The 11325-nt window shown below is 37.5% G+C and overlaps 1 protein-coding gene across 5 annotated transcripts in view; it reads right to left on the bottom strand.

Annotated features, from left to right (window-relative positions):
- Nucleotides 1-91: 91 nt before the first annotated feature.
- LOC136421152 (N-acetylglutamate synthase, mitochondrial-like) overlaps nt 92-11325 on the bottom strand; it is a 29934-nt gene continuing 18700 nt past the window's right edge. For 3 of the 5 annotated variants that reach the window (XM_066408306.1, XM_066408307.1, XM_066408308.1), the window contains exons 5-17: nt 10492-10619; nt 9912-9971; nt 9573-9735; nt 9080-9163; nt 8428-8508; nt 7789-7888; nt 7149-7242; nt 6680-6757; nt 5876-5960; nt 5031-5084; nt 3632-3726; nt 2913-3043; nt 92-2400 (exon numbers count right to left, since the gene is read on the bottom strand). In XM_066408306.1, the coding sequence (XP_066264403.1) occupies nt 2363-2400; nt 2913-3043; nt 3632-3726; nt 5031-5084; nt 5876-5960; nt 6680-6757; nt 7149-7242; nt 7789-7888; nt 8428-8508; nt 9080-9163; nt 9573-9735; nt 9912-9971; nt 10492-10619 (1191 nt within the window). In that variant the 3' untranslated portion in view covers nt 92-2362. The remainder of the gene's footprint in view (nt 2401-2912; nt 3044-3631; nt 3727-5030; nt 5085-5875; nt 5961-6679; nt 6758-7148; nt 7243-7788; nt 7889-8427; nt 8509-9079; nt 9164-9572; nt 9736-9911; nt 9972-10491; nt 10620-11325) is intronic. The other 2 variants (XM_066408309.1, XM_066408310.1) reach the window with 2 other exon arrangements.

Here is an 11325-nt window from a genome sequence, read left to right as displayed (position 1 = left end):
AACAAATTCACCTCCACAAGCTCAATCTTTTGTTCGTTTTCCATACTGTCAAAATCTGCAACCCATATGAATGAAATAAAGCATCACAACATTAACAATCATCACACTGTCAATATTTAATGATTTCAAAAAAATAAATATTACAATCATTGTTTTTGTTACACAAAGCAGTACAATAGAACATCACACAATGTCACAACTCCACATATAACGTGTCACTTTTGTGAAAATTCTTCCTCACTTCTATTCCATTAGCAAACACGTATCATAGTCACAAGAAAGCAGTTTTTTGTCAACAAATGGTCTTCAGTTTTTCTCTCTCAAAATAGTGGATACATCACCAAGACCAGAGACAACTATTTCAAATGCCAACACATGTCACATGTATTACATTATAATCAATCAGGGTGGTACTTTGTACATGCCATTCCCAACTTTCTAGAACAAAATAAAATAAAAAAGGTGGATTAAGATTATCTTTAAAGAAAAACTGTGAGAAGATATTCAAAACGGAGGGAGAGACGTGACAAATGTTCGAATATCCTGAATATTTAGTTATATTTACAACATATTCAAAAGAACAATTCCAGGAGGTTGGTTTACAGACTGAGTTCATGATTATATTGAGTATGTAAATATTTGAGTATTAATCAAAACATACTAAGGATAAAAGAACAGGGCAACCAGTATTAGAAAATAGAATACCACGAAACGATAGAATTTAGTTAAAACCGGTAAAGAAGTCACTGCATTGTCCACCAAGACATGAAACTCAGCAAAATTGTGGCTTTTTTTCATACCATTCCGCAACTGCCATATTTTCATTGGTCTCCAACAGCTAACATGAAATCACACAAATATACACTTTTAAAGTTTTCATGTTAGATTGTATCTTTTCACAACGTACGTCTGTTACTCTACCTTAGAACTACCAACCCTTGTCTAGGTAGTTAGTTGTTTTTACATTGAACAACACCCAACACTTAACCAGCAGTTGTCTAGCATATTTACTTGTTACTCACAAATCTAAACATTTTTATACATACACACCAGACTTATATAGGACAACAGATATTTATCGTCATGTTTGTAGTTTTTCCGATGGCTTTAATGTAAAAAAAAAATGAAGCGCTATTACGCGTCGCCATGAAAATGCTTGAACCTATATACCATATGCAACATAGTCCTTAGAATTTAACTGTACATTATATGTTGCTTAAGCTCTGGGCTGTCAAGAAAATAGATTACTCATAATCGTAATAGATAAAACATTTCTTGCAGAGAGTTATCCTTTACATTGTGAAACTACATATACAAGACTTAACTTTTCTTTCAAGGACAAAAAAGGCAAAGTTTGTTAATTTAGTAGCCCACTGTGCAGTATAATGTATGTAAACATGGCAGTATTGTGGGCATGATAAATTATAGTTGGTACGTATGCGTATGTGCAACAATGCAAAAAGCAGCAAAACCATGAGGTAAAAAAAAATAACACGCAGAATTGTCTCAATATCTACAATTTTGGAGTTTTGAAACAGTTTCCACACTGTTTATTGTCATATCATTAAAACTGTATTATAAGGTAACCAATTTTTTATAGAATTTACACACCTTGTATTATCAAAATTTTGTATGACCAGAAATTCACACTTTGGAGTGTATATAAAAAACTAAAATGTCCCTAGGCGTCAAAATGACTTAAAAGCGGTATCACAAACATTGTGCCATTGTATGTGTGTATGCAACAAGAGGATATAAAAGTGAATAGGAGCAAATGCATGTATAAATGAATGGCTTCTATACAATCAGTGGGACTGGCCTATCTGAAAATAAAAAAATCTGGTCCCAAAGCCCTAAAACCTAATCGACTTCACCTAACCTCATTACCAATACAAAGTTGGCAGCTGAAGGCTACTGCAAAGTTCAGGAAACCACACAACATTTTATTTTGTACATTGAATGTACCGTAAGTCTTGAGATATTCGTGGTTGTTTTATGTTCATGTTTTTGAGGTGACTTGTATTTTGTTACTGACTGTCGTTTCCACTGGGAGCAACTTCAACTGTAAAATGGAGAATTCAGATCGTGCATAAAATATTTCACATTACAAGACTAAGTATTTTCTCTCAAATCTACTAGTATCCTTTAAGGATGGCAGGCAACATGACAGATGAAATACAAAAATATTCAGCAAATGAAACATGATTAAAAAGACCAAAAATTGTGCAATGTAGCTTGCTGCTGCAGTGAATAAAAAAACAAAGTCATGATGTTTTTATTGGTTAGTTTCTTCAACTCAAGATGTTCACTGTTGTTTCTTTAAACCTTGCTTTAAGGGACTGGAGCTGTCAGTTCAGGAAGCTCACTCTGCAATTGATGCCTTGGAACCAATGTCATCATCTGTGAAGATCACATACAGAGTAGCATCAGTATTGTGTACATAAAACATATAAATAAATCAGTATTGTGTTCTTCAAACCTACTAACACAAATGTAGAATTACATGTCGAGCACTCACACATATATCTCTTTCAAGCTTTATAATCATACACTTCATAACTTACTTAGAATTTAGTTTCGTGTTGGGAGAAATACAGTGCCAAACAGAAAACAAACATATATCCTATACATGACATTGTATACTAAACTTATAGGATAAGCATCTCTTTGTTAGACTCATATCAGCAGTGAGATTAGTGAAACTGTACTCTGTTTTTCCTACTGATGCTTTGAGAGTTTGAGTTTCAAATCACTTGAATGCAATCAAAGTTACTGCTATGCACATTCATTGTTTATACTTGGTAAATCATATCAACTTATTCCTTCATTCTTTCTCCTAACATTTCTACAAAATTGCAACCCTGAAAAGTGTATCTTAATGTCTTCATGCAAAAACAACCTGCAGTTGTTACCCTCAGTAAAGGAAGATGGCAGCTTTGCAGCAAAGTCAACAAGTTCGTAGGACAGTTTGGGCTGCGACACTCCGTACCAGAACACCGTCCACTGCCCATCACTCCAGCTCCCTTCAGATCTCTTGAAGTACCTGAGGAAAATTATCACAGTTTAGTCATACAAGTATCCTGTTTTTCCTTCTTCACGCTAGGTACATATTCAATTTCTTTTGTTCTGCTTGCAATTTTTTGTACTTATTAGCCCTAGCCTCCCCAAATCTTGTATAATAGTTTCTTTGCTGCAATTATGCTTGATATTCATGTACTGTGTGTTCGTATCAATCCTTTTCTTAGCACTTTCATTACTATCTTGAACTTCACTAGTTTTGTGAATTTCTAATTAAGAACTTATTTCTGATATGTATGATGAAAAACAGTTAAAAAGGTTTTCCAATTTAGCCTTTCTGAGGCAGTAGGGGTTGTTATCCACTATGTCTAGGGCAAGGTATTGGAAGGTGGAGCCCATCCCTCTCCTTTCACTGCCCTTTACCTTCCCAACCTAAGTCTGGTACCCATTTTTACACCTGGGTAGAGTGAGGAAAGCCATGCAAAGTGCCAAGTTCCCAAGGAAACAATGTCTAGTCAGGAATCGAATCCTCAACCTCTTAATCCCGTGTCCACCTGCCTAGCCACTTGACACCACACAATAGTTTATGACATGACACAAAACAGCACATTACCAGGGGTTTATCTTGTTGCTTCCCCGGGAACGCCAGAAGAGAGACTTGAAGTCCCGCCGTACGTGTTCCCACAGCATTTCACTTGTACCCTGGCCCTGCACAACACAAATACCAATCATCAGTCTCTTCCCACTGGACTTTACCACACATACATGTGAGTAAAGAAACATCAGGAAGAATAGCTAGAAGCTAAGCACTAGCAGTGTTCTTATCACAAAGGCCAGGGCTCAGGGACATGAGAATTCTACAATAATTTGTAGTGTAGCCAAGCTAAATGACACACACACAATCTCAGACTGTACAACTCTTGTTGTGTGCAAAGCTTGTACGTGATAACTTGTGACTACGTGCCAACCCTTGCACACAGCAAAGATGGAAGATAACACAAAGAATAAGTAACCACACAGAATGAACACAACAGTTACATCTCAAAACCAAGTGGCACTCACAGATCTACATTCTGAGATCCTTACAAAATACATGAACCATTTTCATGCACCCCAAAAGTTCATGCAATGTTACGTCACACCCATGCAACACAGACAAGAAGATCGGTACTGAAAATGTCACATACTTCCTCCTGTGTTATTCAGCATGAAGGAGTTTGGAGAAAGAAAAGAAATAGACCAGAGGTTGCACTTTGTAAGGTGTCATGCATTATGCAGTGCATGGCAAAGACAATATCTTAAATATGTGATGAATATATGAGGATGCAGCAGTTCTTCTTGTAAGACATGTTTGCTGTATTGTACATTCTTTGTAGATACTTCTTTGGATCTCTAAATTTTGAACAATTTGTCAGTTTTATTTCATCTGAAGACTCGTAATATTCAGAAAATCCTTTGTGGGGAACTCATTTTTGTATGAAATGTATACTGCTTAGCAAATGGACTAGAAGGGATACTTTAGAGGTTTTCCCTTCTACTATGACTCATTAGCGATTCCTTTTTTTATTTTTTTTTATTTTTATTTCACCAGGGGAAATTTTAGAAATCTGTAGGAAACCAATGGACAACCAAAGAGTGTATTCACCACAATTGCACATAACAAGCCACAAGTGAAGTTTGAAGATCCGAAAAATCTTTCATGCAATGTCCTTGACTTTTGAAATGAGAATGAGGCCTAAAAAAAGAATGAAACTTTACTGCCAAATTCATATTATGATAGAGAACACACATAACATCAGAATAAAGAATTTTAAGCATGTACATGTAGACAATCATTGAAATTATTTCAGAATCAAACAGTGACAGAGAGTTAATGTGAGATTATTCAAAGACATCTGTGCATCCATCATTCCAGAATGCCTGTTTGATTGGTCATGAGGGAAGAACACTGTTATTGTCAGTAACACAGACAACAGCAATCAACTCCCACATCTTTCCTCAGGTGCTATTACCTCTAGTTGTTCTCGGTAGTAATACTCTTCCCTGGCCCTAGCCTTTTCATCATTCTATGGGGGACAAAACAGGGGAGGGGTGAAGAAATAACTAAAGTCTAAGCTGCAAGTGACAGTAAGCAATGCAAAGCAAAACTTAAGTAGCAAAATGCAGTTAGCAGAATGAAAATGCAATAAGGGGTTTCTGTCACTACCTCTATAAGATGAACTGAATGAAACTGTAAACTGATAAACAGTTGGCAATGCTATACAGAAAGAGAACTGGAAGATATTGGTTCAAAGAGACTTTAAGTCAATGCATACAAGTGCAGAGAAAATGGAAAGACATTTTTTTGGTTTCTATTAAATACTTCCAATATGATATTTTAGATGTACTTTGCTGATGCATAGAACATTTCAGTGGTATTCAACACATGCTATAGAAAAGTGTGTTCTGAAATCTGGTGTGCAAGACTACATATAAATAGTTAGCTGCCATCTTTGTGCTAAGGTTAGAATGAATAGCAAAGATATGAAGGGCAATGATATTTCACACAAAGATATGCACACAAAGTAGTGGATTTATGCAAAAGTAATCCCAAAATGAAAAGTATCCACACCACAAATTCAATGTGAACAGATCATATTATGGTAGCACTCAACAAAAATGATACTACACTTGTATGTAAACCTAGGGCTTTACAACATGGATAAAGTAAAATAGCATTGTATAGTGTAAACAGGAAAAAAAGCCAAGTAAGACTTGTGGGCATCCTGTATCATTTGAAATTTGATGCAATATTATGATAAGCAGTTTATACTATAGACTTCAGCTATGGATAAAGTGGGGTATGAGTTTTACATACCTGTATCTGTGTGCTGACAGAAAACTTGTCTAGGTACGGCATTCCATCCACTTGCTCATTGGTCACAATGGCTGCTGCATTGTACCTGCACAAAATGAAGTGGTTAGAATTTTAGAAACAGAAGTTACCAAAAATTCCTAAGCTGAACAGATTTTGGACAATAAGCATTTAGAAACACCAAGGCTTTGTTGAATTTGATAGCTGAAAAATGAGAAACACTAAGCCCTGTCACGTTGATAAAGGTTAGACATCCAGGTAGTAAGATACGGCAAAAGTAGTTACTAAGCCCTGTCCTTGGTGCTGAATAATATTCAGACTGTGTTGTTTCCAACCTGACCCTGTCCCTGAATGATGTTCACACTACATTATTTGCAATCTATCCCTGTCCCTGCTGAATTACATTCAAACCATGTTGTTTCCAATCTATCTCTGTCCCTGGTGCTGAACAACATTCACCTTTGGTTATCTTTGATCTATCTCTGTCCCTGAATGACAGCCACATTGAGATGTTTCAAATCAATCTGTGTTCCTGATGCTGAATGTTAAACACACTACCCCTGTCCTTGGTGCTGAATCACATTTCACATTACATATCCTCAATCCATCACTGTTCTGGTGCTGAATGATGTTCACCCTATTTTGTTTCCAACATACCCCTGACTTTGGTGTAGCATGACACTGCATTTCAGACCAGATAGGTACTGTAGCTTTCCAGTATTGCTTCCACCAAGGGGCACATAGATTGAAATTTGCAACACTAAAACCTAGCTCTCTACCACTATGTGTGACAGAAATGCCACCTACTCCTCTGACAGGTACAGGGTGTTCAGTCGTCCCTGCAGTCTCTCCCAGTAGTCATCCTTCAGAACTCGACCAAAGGACCTGCAATATCCAGAGATGGCTGTTATTTTCAACACACATCACTTAAAGTTAGTCATCTTCGACTTCGAAGGACTACCAAGCTCACTTAAACTGTAACAGCCACCAGCTAGTCGGTCAGTTTTAGCTGCATACTTTTCACAGCCAGACCGATAAATACATAAATAAATTGAAACACAAAACTACAACCTTTCACCAATTGCTAAGGCCATATGTCTGTTAGGTCACATTTGCCAATTGAAGGTGTTGGAAAACAGTTTAGCTGTTAACTATTGCTTAAACCTGCTCACATGTACTGGTTTTCCATTTCCAATGTTTTATCCACAATCAAAGTAAATGATTCTCTGTAGGCAAAAATAAGTCAATCCCACAAATTGGGAATACAAGCCCTTACCTGCGAATGAGTTCATTCAGACGCTTCAGATCCACATCTGCCAGGCTCTTGTACTTCTTGATGGGCTCTGTGTTCTTAAAGAACGTCCCTGATCCTGAGACAAGAAGAGCAAAGATGATTTAAGACATTCAGTATGATGCAGACTGTGCTAGATTATAAACTACCTTGTTTTATGTTAGACTATAAGAAATAAAGACATATTGAAAAATTGAAATGTTGAAAACATACTTGCATAACAACATTATTTTTCTCATATTGGAGCATCTTAAAGCATCTAAAAACCACACAAAGAAAAAAAAAAGAACCAACAACCTAAGGCATGATTATAATCCGCAATTTCCCCCATCCACCACAGTAACATTTACTGCCATTGAAAGTACTACAAAGAAAATCTCACTATCTTGGATAGATTTACATTGTACCCTCAAGAACCAACAACCTAAGGCAAGATTATAATCCACAATGTTTTTCATCCACCACAGTAACATTCATTGCCATTGAAAGTATTACAAAGAAAATCTCGCTATCCACATTGGATAGATTTACATTGTACCAACAATGATGTATCTTCACTCATCATCCTTTATAAACATGTAGTTAACATAACAGTTGAATTTGGAAGTTGAGGTCTATCACTGACCATGGTGGGTGAACAACTCAGTCAGGACAGCGTTGGCAGACGTGATGACCACGGAAGACTCTGGCGGAAGCTTGTTCAGCAGTTCTGATATACGCATCACCTGTAGGGGTATAGGTATATATATGATATAACTTAACCTTCTCCCTGCTGCCTAACTCTGTAACCAATAGAGAATTGTGTGCCAGCCGGCTACTGCAGTGTCCTAAAGGTTAAGAAGCAAGGCTTTGACATAAGAAACATGCAACAAATGACACATTTGGCAACAGTTCATATATGTGGAAGTAACATACTTTTGCATGTATTTCACATACATGTATGACTTCAAAAAAATGTACAGTAACATGTCAAATATCAAGGGCAAGGAAATACAGTACTACAAAACAAAGCATTGAGCAATGTACAACAGCGGATAAAATACAATAAAGACAATCAATAAAACGAAGACTTGCTAAGTTGTTTGTTTCACATATGCCTTTTGAATCTACAGGGCAAAACAACATCCATTCTTCATGCTGAACACTAAACCAGGAGAACTTTAAGCACACTGAAGTAGCCATTTGGTACCCCATTCTCTATTGGTTACAGAGACACATTTAGAATTAATTTTTCTAAGGCCTGTAGTTAGAAGTTAGAATGTACCTTCTTTTTGATGGCTGCTGTGCACCAGGGCTGTTGCAGAAGATTTTCTAGATCGGCAGGAAGATTCACCTGAACAACAGTCTGTGGGGGAAAGTAACAAGAAAATCTTATTGAAGTCTTTGATATGAATCTCCTGCACAATGTCCCCAACTTCTGAAATGCATTGGTTCTTCACTAGGAGTCTATTTGGTACTTTGGTTATAAAATGCAAACAATGTAACGTTTTTGAAATGACACATGTATTTTGAATTCAGAATTACCAAGCATTGTTGATTGAATTGAAAATATTCATTCACATTCATCAATCATTTGTCCCCTTGATTAAAAAAACCTTTGTTATGCTGTACATCTTAATTAAAAGTTGCACATCTAAATTAACAAGTCAGGCATGAGTGGTAATAAGCTGGTTCACAGTTTGAAATGCACCTGCTCTATGTGATGCATTGTGGGTAATATGTCAAAGTTGAAGGCCCCTGAGACATAAACAAAATATGGACATGTATTAAACATGGTCTAGACAAGAACTGTTCATGTGTTATACTGTAGGGACCTTCACTTTTGACGTTCATGTGCACTTTAAGCAGTGAACCAGCTTATTCCTGATCAGGCACCATGCCAAAGCATGTTGTTCTGTTGTATATCCTCTGCTTACCGAGTCACGTCTCCTATCTGCATTGAGTGACATCATAATAGCGGTAGATTGCTCATTCCTTGTGAGCAATTCGGTAGACTGGTGCTGGACAGTCAAAAATGGGGGTAAGTCCAACTTTTTTGGGAGGTGGGGAAAACAAACATAAATCCTGGTCCAGAATGAATTCTATCATAAGGGATGACCTTCCAACCTCACAGTACATCATCATCCTCTATTGACACTGGGGGACAGTTTAGTCCATACACAGTTGAACAGCCATGCAGTAGCTGCTCTCAGGTCCTCTACATGTATGACAACTCTGGTCTTGGGTAGGTAAGTTTTGGGTAGGTAAGTAACTTTTAAGTTCTTGTGGTCAAAACTTACCTAAACTTTTAGAAACGTTCACCACCTCTGACCTGTACTTTCTGCCACTCCAGCAAGTCTGACTTTTGCAGTCGTCTTCCCATGCACTCACTTTCTGTCACTCCACAGAGATTTTTTTCACAGTACATACCTGGTCACCTCTGTCCACAATGCCCCCCTGGGTGTTTAAGAACATGACTTTGAGGGGGGCGAGGATCTGAGAGATCTGCTCAGTGGCTTCAGAGGAGTCGATGGTCATGACTTGTCCAGTAGACGTCTCTCCGAGGGTGCTGATCACTGGGATGTGTCCAGATCTAATGGACAAACAGTAGAAACATCATATTTCCAGAACTTAGACACACACAAAATAACGACTTCAAAAGGACTTAAGTTAGGAAACAGGCCTGAATAAGATCATGACAAGTTTGACAAGGACTTAAGGTTAGATTGTAGGAGGTTGAAACTGTGAAAACAAATAAGCTGTTTTTACCTCAAACACCATTTCAGTGGTTCTGGGTTCACCTCCTTCACAATTCCCCTCAAGTCCGCACTGAAACAGAGACAACCAAATTATTTCTTGACTAATTCTAGACATTGATTCTTTTGTCACCACAACATGTATTACTATGTAAATGGTTCTCAATTTCCACTTCCAACTTTGAAATAACTCAATACAAGAGAATGGTAAGTTGCAATTCTGTCTTACAATCTTTTAAGACAGAAAGCCAAAACAGAAAAGATAGCAAAGGAAATTCACTTTTACAAAAAAGCTACTACAGTAGTATCATAGTCATGTATTTGGAGGATGGACGTATACTTCTTCAATCTACCATTGAAACGTTGATTGAAGAAGTATACGTCCATCCTCCAAACACATGACTATGATACTACTGTAGTAGCTTTTTTGTAAAAGTACTTCTTCAATCTACAATTGAAACGTCTCTTAACCTTCTCCCTGCTGCCTAACTCTGCAACACCCAGGGATTTGGGTGCCAAACAGCTACTTCAGTCTGCTAAAGGTTAAAATCCTAATGAGGGCGGAAAAGACAATGATGACAAATGATTGACACCTGAGTGGGTTCTTTGGCTCCGCCTCCAGGATGCAGCCTCCGCTGAAGAGCGGGCGAGCCGGGGCGCCCTGGGCCTCAAGCACGTTCACCATCCGCATACTGTCTTCTACCAGCTGGTTCTTCACATTCTGAGTAACACACAGTTATAGCAACAATAAGCATTAGTAAAATTAATGGTTATACATGCACTTTATTGTTTATGATAGAGCTACTCTGACGAAAGTACTGTCTTCTACCAGCTGGTCCTTCACATTCTGAGTGACACACAGTGATAGCAACAATGGTAATGGTTAAACTCTATATGTCTATTTCTTTCTATGTTTGAGCTACTCTGCTGAAAATACCACGACTGGACAATAAAAAATATCAAAATTAATTGTTAAACATTGTTCATCTATTTTATTTTCTGTTACAGCTACTCTGCTGAAAATACCACTGGAAAATGAAAATATGTTCCAAACAATGGGGCAAGAATATCGTAAATGCTGGGAGGAAGAAAGTTAAATGGAAAAGCCCAGAAGCATCTGGCCAATGTACATTGTATACATTCAAGTAATCTTGCTATGCTACCAGGACCACAGTTAACATTCCACCAAATCAGTTAGCAGAACTCTCACGGACGATTTTACTTCAAGTCGATGCTCAAACTAATCAGGCTGAGAAACAGGTCAAGATTGAAATATTTCATTATCTGGGAACAAACTTCTGAAGACCAGTTTGAACTCCATTACTGTGCGGCTATAGAGTGAAATTCCAGGCCAATGAAAGCTCTCGTCTGTTGTTCGTGTGAAAATAGCCAAACAGGTGCCTGACTGTTCTATCAGAGAGGTAACT

Source organism: Branchiostoma lanceolatum, chromosome 15 (genome assembly GCF_035083965.1).
Source record: "Branchiostoma lanceolatum isolate klBraLanc5 chromosome 15, klBraLanc5.hap2, whole genome shotgun sequence".
Taxonomy (NCBI): Eukaryota; Metazoa; Chordata; class Leptocardii; order Amphioxiformes; family Branchiostomatidae; genus Branchiostoma; species Branchiostoma lanceolatum.
This window is presented reverse-complemented; position numbering and strand designations above follow the sequence as displayed.